This window comes from Seriola lalandi, unplaced genomic scaffold, assembly GCF_002814215.2.
Source record: "Seriola lalandi dorsalis isolate HSWRI2012SDOR001 ecotype SW California unplaced genomic scaffold, Sedor1 jcf7180002054418, whole genome shotgun sequence".
Taxonomy (NCBI): Eukaryota; Metazoa; Chordata; class Actinopteri; order Carangiformes; family Carangidae; genus Seriola; species Seriola lalandi.
In genome coordinates, this window is record NW_019524971.1 from 447,934 (window position 1) to 464,382 (window position 16,449).

The following is a 16,449-nucleotide window of genomic DNA, read 5'->3' on the forward strand; positions in this document are numbered from 1 at the left end:
AGTGAGGTCCTCTGGGATGGGGATGGCTAAAGAGGCTTCTGTGTATGGTCCCGGGTCAACAAAGACTTTTTCAAATATGAGGTCCACCACATTCCCTGTTTGATAAAACACAAAAGATTTTGTTTACATTTTTTATTTTTTATTGTTTTTTACAAAACAATGACTGAAAGTCTGTTTCTAACTACCTCTTGACATTTTCTTTACTCTATTTTGTTGTTGGTGGAACTGTCATAACATTATACCTGCAATACTGAATTTAAATTAAAAAAAAATAAAAAAAAAATAAAAAGAAAACGTGCTGTGTAAAACTGACACTGCGTCGCCAGGTGGTGGCAGTAATGCGCCTATTTCGTTGTTTGCCAACCGCCAGTAAACTTCAGAGAAGAAGAAGAAGAAAAAAAGAAGAAGAAGAAGAAGACGTCGCTCCTCCCCTGAAGTGGGCAGTAACCTGCTCGTCATCAACAGTTTTTGTTACTGCAGTCTCTTAGGACGTGTGTGTATGTGTGTGTGTGTGTGTATGTGTGTGTGTGTGTGTGAGAGAGAAAGAGAGAGAGAGAGAGAGAGAGAGAGAGAGTGTGTGTGTTTGTAGTTTGTTCGTTTCTACCGTCTTTGCAAACTAACCGCCGTTTCTACCGGATACGTTATTCTTCGTTAGTTAGGCCAGTTTTCTTCTTCGGACTTCTCTTTTGTGCGGTAAGCTCGAAGTGGAAATATAAAAGAAAGCAAGAACCAAAGAAGAAGAAGAAGTAGAAGAAGAAGAAGAAGAAAAAGCACCCAAACCTGGAGGAGGAAAAGGGCGTTCATACTTCGAAGTAACCATGGAAGTTCCTGGTATGCAGGTAAGTGGAAAGGTGGACGCGAGGGTAGATTTGAAGGTGTTTTGTTGGTCTTTTTTATTTTATTTTAGCGACGACAGGAGCGAAGCAAACCAGTTTGTCAACAGTGGAGGTGACATTGTGCAACTACAGGCCATTTCCTATGTGTTTTAAAGCCGTTTCAAGGTGTGTATGCGATATAAAAAACGTCCAGCACTCTTTTATTCAAATGAACTGTCTTCAGCCTCACAGCGTCTCTATAATGTTGATTTAATAACGTACGGAACCGTTTAAACCCAGTTTAATCAACGTTTGAGTCGCTTCTCGCACTAGCATGGGTAGAGTGACTGTAGTCCAGACGTTGGTTCTCCAAATTAAGTTCATAGCTACCTCATGCTCTTTACGTCTCTTATAAATGTGCCTTTTCTACTCCACAGTGAGTTTATGGTGATCTTATGCTGTTTATTTGTCTTAGGATATCTCTGTAATATTCTTATAGTGAGTTATAATGCAGCTTTGCCACTCCTTAGAGAGTTAACACTGATCTTATGTTGTTTAAATCTCTTATAATATCCATTTAATGTTTCGATAGTGACTTATAAAGGGACTTATAGTGACTTATAATGCAGCTTTGCCACTCCTTAGAGTTTACACTGATCTTATGTTGTTTAAATCTCTTATAATATCCATTTAATGTTTCGATAGTGACTTATAAAGGGACTTATAGTGACTTTATGGTGTTTATTTATCCACATACGTTCCTCTAATGTTCTTTTATATCCCCACAGTATTTATAAAGTAACTTAGATTGTGTTGGTGGTACTCCGAGTTGACTTTACAGTGACTTAATGGTGTTTATTATCACCGAAGTATCCCTATAAGATTCATTTAGTGACTTAAAATGTTACTTTTGTACTTTATACTGAAGATGTCCATGTCATACACCCCTATAATAATTTAAATTGCAACTCAGATACTCTGGTGGAGTTTACAGTGAGCTTAAGTTGTTCATAATGTTCATATAATTACTTGTTATGCGATGGTGGTAGTGTAGAGTTTACAGAGATATTCTGGTGCTTGTGTCTCCTAAGCTGGTGCTCCATACAGACTTCACATTGTTTTTTTATCAACCATTATTATGCCCTAATATTCCTACATTCACTTACCGTGTGTCTGTGGTGTCCTGTACTGAAGTTACAGTGACCTTGTGTCACTCTTAGATGCTTCAAATTTCTTTTTAAGGACTTTTTAATGTGATTCCATGACTGTAATTTTCCCACAGTGACTCACAGTGTCTTAGAGCTTATTTTAACATTTTAATAGCTCAGTATCTTTATCTACTTTATGATAGGGGGCTGTAATAGGACTGCACTCACACTAAGTTCTAGGTGTGTCCGTGCCTCTGTGATATCCCTACATTACTTCTTTAGTGGCCTATATTGTGTCTATGTTGCTCGGTAGTGACTTTGCATTGTTTATGATCTTTTATTGGAGGTGTTACTGCGGGACATTCTGCGCCACATACCCGGTTTAACATTAGATTTATACGATGGCTCATAGGATTACACTTGTTGTGGTTTATTGAAGGCAAATGAGTAGATGTGCTGCTCTACTGCCACTTAACGAGGTGTGTGAGGTGAGTTATAAGCCTGTTAAACCTTTGCGTACGGCCTCTTGTTTGGCCGGCTCTCAGGTGTGTCTACCTGTGGGACTGGCTGCCTGGCTGTCAGCTCTCTCGCTCTGCTGGCTCTGTTCGTCCCAGGTGGGCGGGAGGGGAAGTGGTGTCACAGGCTGGTTAAAACAACACACACCTGACGCCCGGCAGCTGCAGCACCGAGGCGGACAGGAACGTCTGTGTTGTACCCGACAAAGAGATTGATGATACATAATGGGACGTGTTGTGTAACGCTGAAAAACAGTATTCCAGTTTAGACTAAGGCTGCAACTAATGATTATTTTCATTATTGATTCATGTGCAGACTATGAAAGTTAAAAGATTGTCCCAAAGAATTTTACAGAGCTGAAAATGACATCTTGTAATGTCTGATTTTCTGCAACCAAAACTCTGCAAATATTCAGTTTTCGGTGAGATGTGTCAAAGAAAAGCTGCAAATCTGCTCTTTTGAGGGTCTGAAATCTGCAAATATTTGTAATTCTTTTAATCAAAATAATTGCAGATTGTTCAGTTCAGTTATTTGGATGTTAACGACTTAATCACATCGGTTTCTGGTAACTTAAAGCTGCTAGTTAATATTTTTATGCTAACAATGACTGTATAATGCGATGTAACACAGTGCGCTCGTGTGTAGGAATACGGTAGTTCGTAACGTCGAATAACCCGAACTTTTCCTTTAATAGATCCATGAAAGAAAGACAGAAAAGGTCGTCGAGGGAAACAAATTGTTGCAACCGCGGGCGTCACAGTTACAGATCTTTGAACCACCGGGACGCATCACTTTTTTCCTTTTTCTCATCAATAGACGACATTGTGTTGTTGTGAAATCCCAACTCTTCAGAAAATGTTTTCGATAGCGTGATTGACATCAGGTGTCTGACAGTTTTGTGGGTTATTGGCTCATCACAAGCTGTATTCTGGTGCCCACATCCTTTTCAGCGGAAAGACAAAACATCACATATAAGAGCAGAAAAATTAGCCTGATGTCATTTTGAAATTGTGTAATCATTACCGAAGCTGCTCAGCTGACTCTGTTATTTACAAAGCTTTCACAGTCTGTTAATAATGCGCTTCATTGTTCGGCTGTAACATTTGCTTCCTTGGGCATATGTTTTTTTACAAGGTCTCTCAGGATAAAACACAGTGAATTATTGCAGAAGCCTGAAATAGACCAACAGTTTGACAGAAGACACTATTACACTTTTTAATGAACATAAACATTAAATGATCTGCCCCCTTGAAAACGATCCATAGAAAAACTATTGATTGTTTTCATCGTCCGTTAATCCTCCAGTTGTTTTTTCTCTGTAAATCATCATTTTGTCGATAAAATATCAGATATTTGTGTAATTTTTGCTTTGAAAGTGACTAAGACGATGAAAGTCGCCGTACACTACACAGCTACAGACAAAATATTTAATCATTCAATCTATTTGACTCTCCGCGCTCTAAATGAATTGATCACGGGATTAATTTTGATCTGATTTATTCCTCTTATTGCGTAATCTAAAAGACTGTGTCGCAGCGTCGGGACATAAACAAAGCCGTTAAGAGGTTGTAAGCTCCATGAACCAGAATCCCAGCCTCAGATACCTACACTAATATCTAGTGAGGTTCTACTGTTTTCTACTGTTTTCTACTGTTTCACGTTTGCTGGCTTCAGCTTCTCGGATATGAGGCTTTGTTTTCTCTTGTTTTTTGGTGAAATATCTCAAGAACAATTGGACGTATTGTTCTGAAATTTATTATAGACATTCACGGGATCCTCAAGATGAATTGCAGTAACTTTGGTGAGCCCTTGACTTTGTCATCTGTGTCTGCAGTGACGCTCCTGTTTGTCCTGCCTGTTGGGGCTAGTTCAGTCCTTACATCACACATGACTCAGTGTCTACAGCTGATACGAGGCAGCGTGGATTTCAGTTTTATTGTTTAATTGGTTGATGATGTGCTGGTCGTTTATGGGAAACCCTTAGAGTGATTCAACATGGTCAGGTACAAGGAAACACATTTTTATTGCCGCTTTTGAAACGACTGTTTGGTTAACTGTCAGTAACGTGGGTGCCAGCGGAGAGTTTTAGTGTCCTGTTATGGTTTGTTGCTGTTTCACTAAGACTAATGGAGGTTAATGGTTTTCTCTGTTGTTGCTGTGAGAAGAGGAGGAAGTGTGCTCTGATTAAGTTTGGTTACTTAACAAACCTTGAATTACTGATACGAGTTTAACAGGGAAAAAGACACATTTCCATGATGGAGAATCAAATATCTTTGGGTTATTAACTGTTGATCAGACGAAACGAGACAAATTAAAAGTCCACCTTTATTTTCTGATAGTTAACAGACAAATGAGCTAACGATTAATCAAGAAAATGATTGACAGATTAAAGAAAAGAAGCCATATTTTTCACATTCGTAAACATGCATGCGAAAGGAAGATATTCAAACCCAACGACAGTAGCATCACACGTGTTCAGTTCTTGAGTAAATGAACCTAAATGCAACATCAGATGCTACAGATAATCACATTTTTCCAAAATACAGCCTGTTACATTTGGTGTATTTTTAAAACTTTGGTGTTTTGTCTTGGATATATGTTCAGTTTATAATGACAGACCCGCTACGGTTTTTAAGGGATTAAGGGCAAAGTTTCATAGTAGGATAGGACCTTAAACACATCAGAGTAGAGGAGAGTTCAAACTTCTCCGTGCTGGAAGCCTCTTCAAGCGAGGCGCTGGATCCCTACTGGCTTCAGAGTTGATGTTTTCAGCCGACCTCTGACCCTGCTCCATGAAGAAAAACAGAGAAGAGAGGACTTCCTGTCTCTCTGGTGGACTGTAACTCTTTCGGCTCACGAGTTTCAGCCAAACGTTCCCGCGCTCTCGTGTCGAACCCTTCCCGTACAGTACAGTATATTACAGGTTGTCTGTGGCGTGGCTGACATTGCGGGGAAGCCATCTGCAGGCGTGTCCTCAGAGATGAGCCTGATCAAACACCAGGGAGTGTCCTCCTCCTCCTCCTCCTCCTCCTCCTCCTCTTCTTCTACTCTTTGTAATCTCCACGACTGCACCTTTCTCAGAGCTCCAGTTCTCAGGCGTCCCGTCGTCACATAATCACTGCCTCCACTCTGTATGTGTGTGTGTGTTTTTGTTTTGTTTGTGTGTTTCTGGGTGAGAAATGATCGGCAGCCAGCAGCTCAGACGCTTGTGAGTTTTGATTCTGGAGGGTGAGTCAGTTTTTCTGGGGTGTGAATCATAGCAGAACATTTCTTACTCTCCCCTGTTTCTGTATTTTGGTTTGTTTACATTCACATCCTCCTCGACCACAACTTGTTTACAAGAGTGTGTCATTATAGGCGAATAAAATAAAGTTTGTTATTTAAAGTTAGAGCAGAAATGATGAGTCTGTTGACAGGAAATGGATCAGGAACCTTTGGTAATCAATTAACTGTAGTTTCAACTGAAGTTTCTGCATCTAAATTGTGATTATTTGCTGTTTTTCTTTGTGGTACATGATAATAAATCAATAATTTGGGTATTTTAAGGCGACTAGTATGTAAGCCTGAGTTCTGCTGTATTTTAACCCGTGCTTTGGGAGTGGATGACTCAGACTTGTTGTACATCACGTTTAGAATAATGAGTTTTGGGGGGAAAAAAGGATCCCGTCACGTTTTTGTCACCGGAAATGCGACATGACCACAACGTGGTTGAGGTCTTCACATGATGCGTCTCCGCAAAGGTCATTTTTTCAGAATGCTGTGTTTGTACTTCCTCCTCCCAGCAGCTGTGACCTTTGACCTCCAACACACACACACACACACAGAGCCTTTTTTTTTTTTGTTTGGATATTTGGACACCACTTGTTAGTAAAAACATAGAGCTCGCTCTCTCTCTCGTACAGAGAGTTTCCACGGCCTCGTCCAAGTTTTTTTCCTGGGCAGCTGAGTGTTTGCATGTTGGACCGACCGGAGTTCACTCACCTTTAAAAACACAGCTCTCCACCTCTCTCTCTTTGCTCTGTCTATCTGTGTATCTTTGACCTGGATCTACCTCTTATCACCTGTGTTTCCCTTATCACCGTTTGACCTGCAGCTGTAAAACTCAGGTGTGTGTGTGTGTCCGTTTCTCTTCAACGCTGCTCCTCTGTAATATGTAAATCCTCTGTTTCTATTTGAACCCGGTGTAATGTGATGGAAAATGTGATATAAAATGGCTTGATATTGTTCAGCAGTTCACACTAACAGTGTGAGTGACATCTTTTAAACATGTAAACATTTTAAAACGAACCTTTATCAGAGAGCCTGTCCTGTTTTAGTTTAGTTTTATTTGACTTTTCATTCAGTTTTAATCTTTTATCTTCCATCACTGGAAATGGAAATCTTTTTATCTTCTGTAACATTGTGATGTCACAACAAAGCAGTCACCAAGCCCCGCCCACCTGGACCCACCATCCAAACCTTGTAGGGTTTTGTTTCTCTGTGTTTTACCTGAAATCTGCTTTATTTTTTATTAGATCCACTCAGAACAGTCAGCCAATCAGAAGAGAGCCCCAGAGCCACCTCTCTTCTGATTGGCTTACCGATCTGTTGTTACTACACCTGTTGTGGTGTGAAGTGACGTCTTCAGATGTTGTTTTGTCCGTTCAACAGTCCACGACCCAAAAATACGTCGTTGACCATCAAGTGTGATGAAGAAAAAGATCTAATTCTGACATTCGTGAAGCAGGAACCAGCAAGCGTTGAATTAAAAAGATAATTTGATTAATCAAAAATAGTTACCACTTAATCTTCTGTTGATCAACTGATCTATTAGCTCTTATATGATTTTCTGCTTTATTAATATAATTTGAGTGGAAATGATTTCAGCAGAAAATTCAGCATCATGTGATATAAGATGATTATATGTTGAGATCTGACAGCCGAGGTTTTTGTTTTGAGAGTGAAGCAAAGAGCGGATGCGGTCGGTTCAGTCATACAAGATCAGACAAGTTCCTCTTTTTAATTTTGATTTGTGTTTTTGGTGTCTTTATATTTACAGCATATGACCAGCTGTCAGTACTTTCTATCCTTGTATCATATCAGGAGGTCTGAGCTCCTACAGTTCATGTACATCGTTCTGTTAGTCATAGGAAAGTTTAAAAGATGTTGGTTGTTTTGATTTAGTCATTGTTAGCTTGTGAGCTAGCTAAAGTGATCTGCTGAGCTAACTGTCACTGAAGCAAGAATCTCTTCCTTTTTGTAAGCAAACTATTTTTAAAGGAGCCTATGTAAATTTTTTGCTATTACTACGTAGCTAACATTAGCATTAACAGCTGTTTACTTACCAGTCTCCAGAGGTGGTAAGCAACCCTCTTGTTTTGCTTCTATTTCTATCAGTTTTACTGAAGTTAGCATGCTAACCAGCTAGCCCCAGCCCGGCCGGCCCATCTCATCACTTTCCAATACCGAGTCACTGTAGCGTCCAGTCAGAGGACGTATTATAACCTCTTGTCTTCTAAATGCAATAACTAAACGTCTTGACAAGGCTGGTAAGTACAAAGCTGTTGGTGCTAATGTTAGCTATGTAGCAATAGCAAAACTAACAAATAGCTCCTTTTAACTCTTTTCTGACATTAAAAAAACAAAAAATTTATTGATAAATTAGGAAATATTAAACAAAGCGGCGACAAACCTGCCCAGTTCATAGGTTTCACTTTTTCCTGCCAAACTTCCTGAGACTGGGAGTCGTGTGTTCGCTCAGTATTTGGGTACAAACTTGCATTAGTAGTATCTATAAATATCATCTCTACACCTTTTGCTCTTATGCAACCAGTATCAGAAAACTCCAACCTCCATTTTTTCCCCAGTTGGTGCTGTGGTCGTCCTGGTCCTGGACCTCGCCAAAAAATGGTTTAATCAGACCAAAGAATATGATGAAGTATAATCTTGCAGTTTTGTTTTTATTCTTGGATGTCGTCCATAGAGGTTGAGTTACTGCAACGCCCTGATCAGTGAAACACCAGTTTCCACAGATAACCCCCGTGCCAAGTCAGAAGCTCTTACCCGCCTGTTTCGTCAATGCAAAGGTTGCGTAAATAACGAACCGCATCACATCATTTATGGAGGACGAGCGCTGCACCTTCTGTTGTTGCTTGTACGTCTCTTCCTGTAGCTCCTAACCACCGCTGCAGCTCTGTTTCTGCTCATGTTCAGCAGCCTGTTGAAGCTCTTATTGTTCAGGCAGTCCCCCGCCATGTTGGAGCCGTGTCCATGTCCTTTTTATTACCTTGTTCATGCAGGTAGCCTTATTTTGAAATTACAGGTGTGCTCACTGTAGTTGCATTGAGATTGCACTTTAGCGACTTTGTTTTGATGCTGCTAGCTGGTTAGCTATCTGACACTTTGTTCAGGTCAATGGATGCGCAGTGAAGACACACCTCAGTAATCTTTCTCTGCTTCACACTTGATTGGCAGTTGTTTAGTAACTTCCCAGTGCACTTCCCTGAAGGCAGCATGATTTTAAAAGTGGGAGCAACATAATCTAAACTCGCACTCTTGACATTGTGTCCTTGGTTAAACATTGGCAAGAAACACAGTTTTTTAAATCTGGGAAGTGGGTTTGTTTTTGCAGTCGTCTAATTCTCCTTTAATATCTGTAAATGATAAGCTACAATTAAAACTCCCAGACGTCACGTTTAACTAACTGTTACTCAAAGATTAGTTGAAGAAACATTAACTGAACGATGGTAGTTGGTAGTTTTACTTGTTATTCCTGTATCTGTCATACAGTCTGTAATGTCTGTTGAATATTTAACTTCCTCCTCTTGTCCAGATGTTGTTCTTTCACCGCGCTGAGACAGAACGGTCAAAGTGTCGCCTCTCAGGTTTATATAATCCCTCCAATAAGTGCAGTCTGTGCAGTTTATTTGTTTGTCTTTTATGTGTTATCCTGTAAACTTTCACCAGTTTTAGCCAAATAATATGGTTATAATATAGTATATAAAGATCTGCTGTAATGTCAGTGTTGTAACCAGTGTTGCATAATTATGAAAGAGCTTCTCAGAAGTTTTGGCGGTAATCACACATGTGAATTTGTGACTGAAAATAACCTCAATGAAATGTGTTGCATTGAGTATTGTAAATTCAACTTGCTTAAAATCAAATGGTTCATGACTTGACTCAGATTTGGTCCTAAAATCACTGTTTGTGTTTAGTTTATTTATTTTATTTTAATGTTTTTGTACCGAAACTCAAACTGGACAAACAACCCCGTTCTTACGATAGAAGAAAAACCAAACAGATCATTAAACGTTGGCTGCTCATCGAGGTGAAACCACACAGAGTTTGAAGGTTAAAGGAAAACTGGAAACACAATCTTGTTTCAGTGTTTTCTATTGGAAGCAAATACTGGCATGATAAGAGAGAGAGGGAGAGAGAGTCCATAGTCTCTCGCCCCTGCCCTCCGGGGGAAACCCCACGGTTGGTTACTATGACATTACATCACCATTATTTATCTCGCGCTTCCTTATTGGCTCGAGGTGAATCATGAGGCGTGGTTATTTAATCCCGATCAAACGCACCAAAGAAAGAATCGACGTTACGTCACAACCTGAATCGTATTTTTGTGACACGTCGCGGAAACAAACTTCAACCGCTGCTTGGAAAATTGATTAATCGTTTAGAAAAATTTGAATTTGAGGATTTTGTAGATTTTCCTTGTCTCACAGGAAACTGAAGATCTTTGGGTTTTGGACAAAACGACACATTAAATGGCGTCACCTTGTTTTGTGATTAATTTTTTAATTGAATAAGAAGCAGAAAATTTATCAACAGTGTCAATAATCATAAGTTGCAGACCTAAAACAGATTTTGGGAAGCTGAAACCAGAGAATATTTACCATTTTTACTTAGTAAATAACTTAAATGATTGATTGATTGATTGATTAATAATAGGACGAGGTGGTCCAGGTACACCTGCACAGGTGTTTTAAATGACGGTGTCTGCGTCAGACCTCTGCTCAGGCTGAAAATGGGCGAACTGCGCTGGCAATTGCACAACGTCACTAAACTTCACCTGCTTACAGGAATGATAAAGATTTGGAATATGTTGTCCTGTAATTAACAGTCGTAAAAGAAAAATGCCATCAGGAGATAAAGGGAGAGACACGTGTTCCTCGGGCGGACACGATTATTTCACAGGAAAAAGCCAAAACTTTGAGCTGCAGTTGGCGTTAAGAGGAAAAGTCAGATGACCAGCACTCAGGATATTCATCACTTGATATTTCAGTCTGAACTGAAGCAGGATCGACTCTGTCATTTCCTTATAAACTACAATTAACTACAGTGCAGAAGCTCATTCATGTGACGTCGCAGCAGCTGCTTCAGGAAAATGAGCCACTGAAGCAGCTGCTATAAGTTTAATGATCACCTGCGTTTACGACGGAAGACAAAGTTGTTTTATTGCTCATTATAGATATTTATGGGCTGTAGTTTTACCGCTGTTCACTCTTCACCAAAAAATAAATACGACAAGTTCACGATCCTCATATTGAAACACTTCAAACAAACATTTGCTGTTGTTTTATTTTATTTTGATGTGCACAGAGCAGACGCAGACAGGAGAGGAAGTTATACGTTGCGGTTATTTTCTACTTTGAGTAGAATTTAAAATCTGTTTCAGGAAGTGATCTGTGAGGCTCCTTTTGATGCTTTATGGCCTTTAAAGGGTGTGTGTGTGTTTAGTGTGTGTGTGTGTGTGTTTAAAAATAGCCGGACTATAAACTTCGTCGAATCGCATCCGTCCATAAAACTTGTAGAAATTAAAAGCACATTTTGGAGGTTTGTTTTTCTTCAGGTCATGTTTGTTTTCATACGTTGGCGTCGTCATGAGCAGCTTCTATGCATCTGTGTTGTGTGTGTGTGTGTGTGTGTGTGTGTGTGTGTGTGTGTGTGTGTGTGTGTGTGTGTGTGTTACACAGTGATTCCCGTGTGTTATTATATCTCTGTTCCTCTCTCTGTATTCACTTTGCTTCTTCTCATCCATCTTCCCTTCGTCTCTGCACTGAGCTAAAAGTATCATTAGACACTAACCACTGTATTTGCTGACAGGGTGTGGCAACACTGTGGGCACTGTGCATGTACGTGTGCATGTACGCGTGCATGTGCATGTGCATGTGTGTGTTGTGACTGTTCCTTTTTTAGTTCAGAGAGGAAGCTCAGCCAGAATCATAGGAGTATCATACGCGACTGTGGGTGTGTTTGTTAAATGTTCTCCCAAATAATGTGTGTGTGTGTGTGTGTGTGTGTGTGTGTGTGTGTGTGTGTGTGTTGCCCTGACTTGCATAACAAATGCCTGTTGAGGTCATGATGTGATGGCAGCACTTAAAACACTGAGACTCTCTCAGCAGCTCAGACTAACAGGGAGTGGAGCTACTTGACCGCACAGTGGAGCAGCTGATTTACTGATACCGAGCTGCAACAGTTGGTTGATTGATAGGAAATTTAGGTTATTGGCAACTGTTTTTGATTATTAAATAGTGGTTTCAAAGAAAAGAATCAAACATTTAGCTTCTCAAATGTCAGGATTTGATGCATTTTGTTGCCGTACATGAGAGTAATGGGTGTGTTTGTGGTTGTTGGATGAAACTTTTACATTTTAAGACATTAACTTTGGCTGTAGGAAATGATAAAGGACAAATTTAAAAAATATAATTACTGATAAAAAGATTCATTTTCATCAGTTAAGTGAGAAAATGATGAGAAGCTTCACCCATAGTGAAAATAATTGTTAATTGCAACCCTATATTGGTTGCTATAGTAACGTGTTGGCTTGATGATGATGTTTCTTAAATACCTGTAGTTCTTCCAGTTATGTCTTATGAATTATTCTCTCTGGTTGGTTCAGTTGGTTGTTTTTGTTTGTTCACATTAATCAATAAATATAAGAAAAAGGTGAAACACATTCTCTCAGGTGTTTCACATGAGACTGAGGAAGTCAGAGTCAACTCAAAATTACATTGTGTATATATATATATATATATATATATATATGTATTTATACTTGTTGACACAAGTTCTGGAACTTGCTGACTAACAGAACTGATGTTGATTAGCTACAGCTGATAAAATCATCGGCTACAGTTGAAACTTTCACATTAAAACTGTAAACATCACACTCATACACTGTGAAACTGCAAGTTCATGTTAGTAGAACATTAATTATAAATAAGCCTTAATGCACCTTAGCTTCTGGATATCATAAGTCATGTTAGCCGCTCTGCTAGCAGCCCGGCCTGAGTGTTGTAATGCTGATTATTTAAGCGCGGTCACGGCTCCCAGAGGATAAACCCCTGAGGTGTAGACGACTCCTGGCAGGAAGCAAATGTACTTTTCCACATTAGAAATAAAACGCTTGCCGAGGACATTCGTGCTCCCCAGAGGACGAGCCCTTTGATCCGTACGATCATGTGGCCTTGTGGACGAGGCATAAACAGAACTCTTATTGTGAAAAACCTCGGGGGGAGTTAAAATGTGACATAGTTTGTTTTTAAAGTTTTAAAGCACAAAGTGGAAAAAGTGATATTCGTAAACTTCACGGTGACGTTTGTTCCTGTAAAGTTTCTGCCTTTTTACGACCGCAGCAGAGTTTAGGAAATGAATGTAAGCCCTCAGAGATAAGTATTGTGTGTGTGTGTGTGTGTGTGTGTGTGTGTGTGTGTGTGTGTGTGTGTGTGTGTGTGTGTGTGTGTGTGAAGCTCTGCGGTGACAACATGTCGTGTCGCAAAGCCGTGTGTGAGAAAATAAGAGTGAAAGTCGACGGGAATGTGATGGAAACACTCGTCGTTGCTTCACTGTAGGTGCAGTAACCTCGAGCTGCTGCTTCTACAACAACACCTCTGCTTTTATGCAAATATTTTATTTTACATTAAATACATTAAACATTAAATAAATGTATATAAAAATAAAAACAAGTGAAAGTGAAAACATTAAATAAAAAGACGTAAGCTGAACCCTTATATAAATATTCAAACAAAGATTTCTGACTCGGTCGAAGACGGTTTTGTTTATTTTTTATTATTCTTGTGAATATAAACTACTATTAGTGAAATGTTCTTTTTGTGTCTCCTCTCCTCAGAGTTCTCAGATTGATCCGGAGGAGTTGTTCACTAAACTTGATCGCATTGGAAAAGGATCTTTCGGAGAGGTGAGAGGTCAATTTCTCACATTTTATTTTATGATCAAACCCAGTTTATTGTTAGTTATTTATTATCTTTCTTTCTTTTCACTTTCCCTCCTCCTCTTCCTCCTCCTCCTCTTCCTCCAGGTGTTTAAAGGAATCGATAATCGAACCCAGAGCGTTGTTGCCATAAAGACCATCGATCTGGAGGAGGCCGAGGACGAGATCGAGGACATCCAGCAGGAGATCACAGTTCTCAGTCAGTGCGACAGTCCCTACATCACCAAGTACTACGGCTCCTACCTGAAGGTAAATCTATAATCAATAATCTGATAAAAAAAATAAGGATTTCTTTATGGCACTGGACTGCGATGCAGATCATGGGAAGTGTAGTCTTTAATTTTACAGGTATTGATGAATTAAAAGTGATGACATTTGGAGAAACAGGATCTCTAACTGAGACACGAGCTGCTGATTGTCTCCGGCTCGCTCTGTTTGTTCTGAATGTGTGCAGATTGCATTGAGCAGATTTTTTTTTTTTGTGGAAGAATTTGAAACCGGTTTGTTTACGTCCAATGTTTTCTTCTTCTTCTTCTGCCTTTGTCGGCACATTTCCACTCTGGTTTGCACGTTACCGCCACCAGCTGTCGATGGCGAGAAAAGCATAAACAAACAAAACAGGTGGCAGCGACTGTGAAACAACACGTCTGAGATACATGAAAAAACATCGGTCAAATACATTTAAAGATGATTTTGACAGTTATAGACGTTTTGTAATGAAAAGAACCTTTAATTCAAGTGTTCATGGAAACTATGATTCATTCCTTGTTTTTCTTTCAGGGCAGTAAACTATGGATCATCATGGAGTATCTGGGCGGAGGATCAGCGCTCGACTTGGTGAGTGTCAGAACCGATTTTAATTCAGTTAAATAACCGTACTTTAATCTTTTAGCAGATTATTTTCTCAGTGTGAAAAAATAAACAAATAAAGCTGCAATTCAAATGGTCACTTTAGTGCCACCTTCTTAATAATGATTCCTTCAGTTGAGTCAGAAACATTTTGGATGAAATGTGTGAGTCTGTAAACGAGTCGTCAGGGAAAAATAATAATAAAGTTGTAAATGGATCTGATTAAAATGTAGAAGACAAACTACAGGACGTCTGATCCTGTTATTACCTCATGTTCTGTGTCCACACTTGTTTTAAATGAAACCGAACAGGGTGTGTTTGAGTTCCTACCTACAGCCTTCGGCATATCGGTGCATGTTTTACGTGTGTCATTAATTCGTGTGTGTGTGTGTGTGTGTGTGTGTGTGTGTGTGTGTGTGTGTGTGCGCGCACATGCAGCTGCGGGCAGGTCCGTTTGATGAGTCTCAGATCGCCACCATGCTGAAGGAGATCCTGAAGGGGCTCGACTACCTGCACTCGGAGAAGAAGATCCACAGAGACATCAAAGGTAGCGAATGAGATTAAACGCCACGCACCCACTTCCTGTTTAAACTGCGTCGCTTAAATGATCAAGCGTGTTGAAAGAAGAGATATCAGAGGGGTTCTTCACAGAGAGCTCTGATTGGACAGGGCTCCTTTTACAGCTACATAAAGCTTGATTGATTAATCAGAGTCAGGATTAATAATGACGATAACTGTCTGCAGCCGCCAACGTCCTGCTGTCGGAGCACGGCCAGGTGAAGCTGGCCGACTTCGGCGTGGCCGGTCAGCTGACGGACACGCAGATCAAGAGGGAAACCTTCGTGGGAACGCCGTTCTGGATGGCTCCCGAGGTCATCCAGCAGTCCGCCTACGACTCCAAGGTCAGTCGCATGTTTGTATGACATCACTCAGACAGGTGCGCACGTCTGCACCTGCTAAATCTCACACGTCACTTTCACTTTATTAGGAACGCCTGTAACCGACTCTAACACAACTGTTCTGCCATAAAGTCGACTTTTATGAACTTTATAAACTTTATTAAGGTGGAATTTATGGCAGAGCAAACCTGGTGTTCCTCAGGGTGAACTGGAGATGTACTCCGCCTTCACCGGGGTTTGCCTGTTGCCTTGACAACCGCAGCCCACGTGGCGTTTGTTGTCGTCTCCTGCTTTGAGGTCGTTTGCATCGTTTCCACAGACTTAATGGTTTTATTTGCATGTGACAGAAACACACACACACACACACACACTGTCCTGGTGTGTTGTCTCTAATCTGTAATCACCCTGGTAATGACCCGGTTGTTTCATGGGAGGGGGCTCCCACTTCTTCTTCTTCTTCTTCTTCTTCTTCTCTGTTTGTTCAGTCGGCACAAAGCGACTGTGCCGATACACTGCAGGGAATGACTTCAGTGATGAATGCACATCATTCAGACAAACATTCATAGCTGCACCTGCATACACACACACACACACACACACACACACACACACACACACACACACACACACACACACACACACACAAAAGTAAACAGCTGATTCAATGTGATCAGTAACCAGTAACTAAGCAAACACACGTCTGTATGAAATTACATAATTAGGATCTACTCCGTCTTTGTTTGTTTCAATACATGTCCGGGAAACGGGGTGTGTGTGTGTGTGTGTGTGTGTGTGTGTGTGTGTGTGTGGGGGCTTCGTCATGTTTTGTAAATAAGGTAAACCCAATAGGGTGTGTGTGCACTTTGTGAGCTTGATGTGGTTTGATTCATGCTGGTGTGTGTAGTTTTCAGAGTTGGGTGTGATTTACAGGGTGTGTGTGAGTGTGTGTGTGTGTGTGTGTGTGTGTGTGTGTGTGTGTGTGAGTGGGGCTCGCTGTCTGGCCCAGT

General features: G+C 40.4%; 1 protein-coding gene across 2 annotated transcripts in view; it reads left to right on the forward strand.

The window, feature by feature from the left end:
• Positions 1 to 510: 510 nt before the first annotated feature.
• Positions 511 to 16,449, forward strand: part of LOC111657899 (serine/threonine-protein kinase 26-like) — a 22,697-nt gene continuing 6,758 nt past the window's right edge. Inside the window, exons 1-6 of one of the 2 annotated variants that reach the window (XM_023410239.2) lie at positions 511 to 839; positions 13,593 to 13,661; positions 13,782 to 13,943; positions 14,475 to 14,531; positions 14,982 to 15,090; positions 15,288 to 15,445. In XM_023410239.2, coding sequence (XP_023266007.1) covers positions 819 to 839; positions 13,593 to 13,661; positions 13,782 to 13,943; positions 14,475 to 14,531; positions 14,982 to 15,090; positions 15,288 to 15,445 — 576 coding nt within the window. In that variant the 5' untranslated portion in view covers positions 511 to 818. The remainder of the gene's footprint in view (positions 840 to 13,592; positions 13,662 to 13,781; positions 13,944 to 14,474; positions 14,532 to 14,981; positions 15,091 to 15,287; positions 15,446 to 16,449) is intronic. The other variant, XM_023410240.2, reaches the window with a different exon arrangement.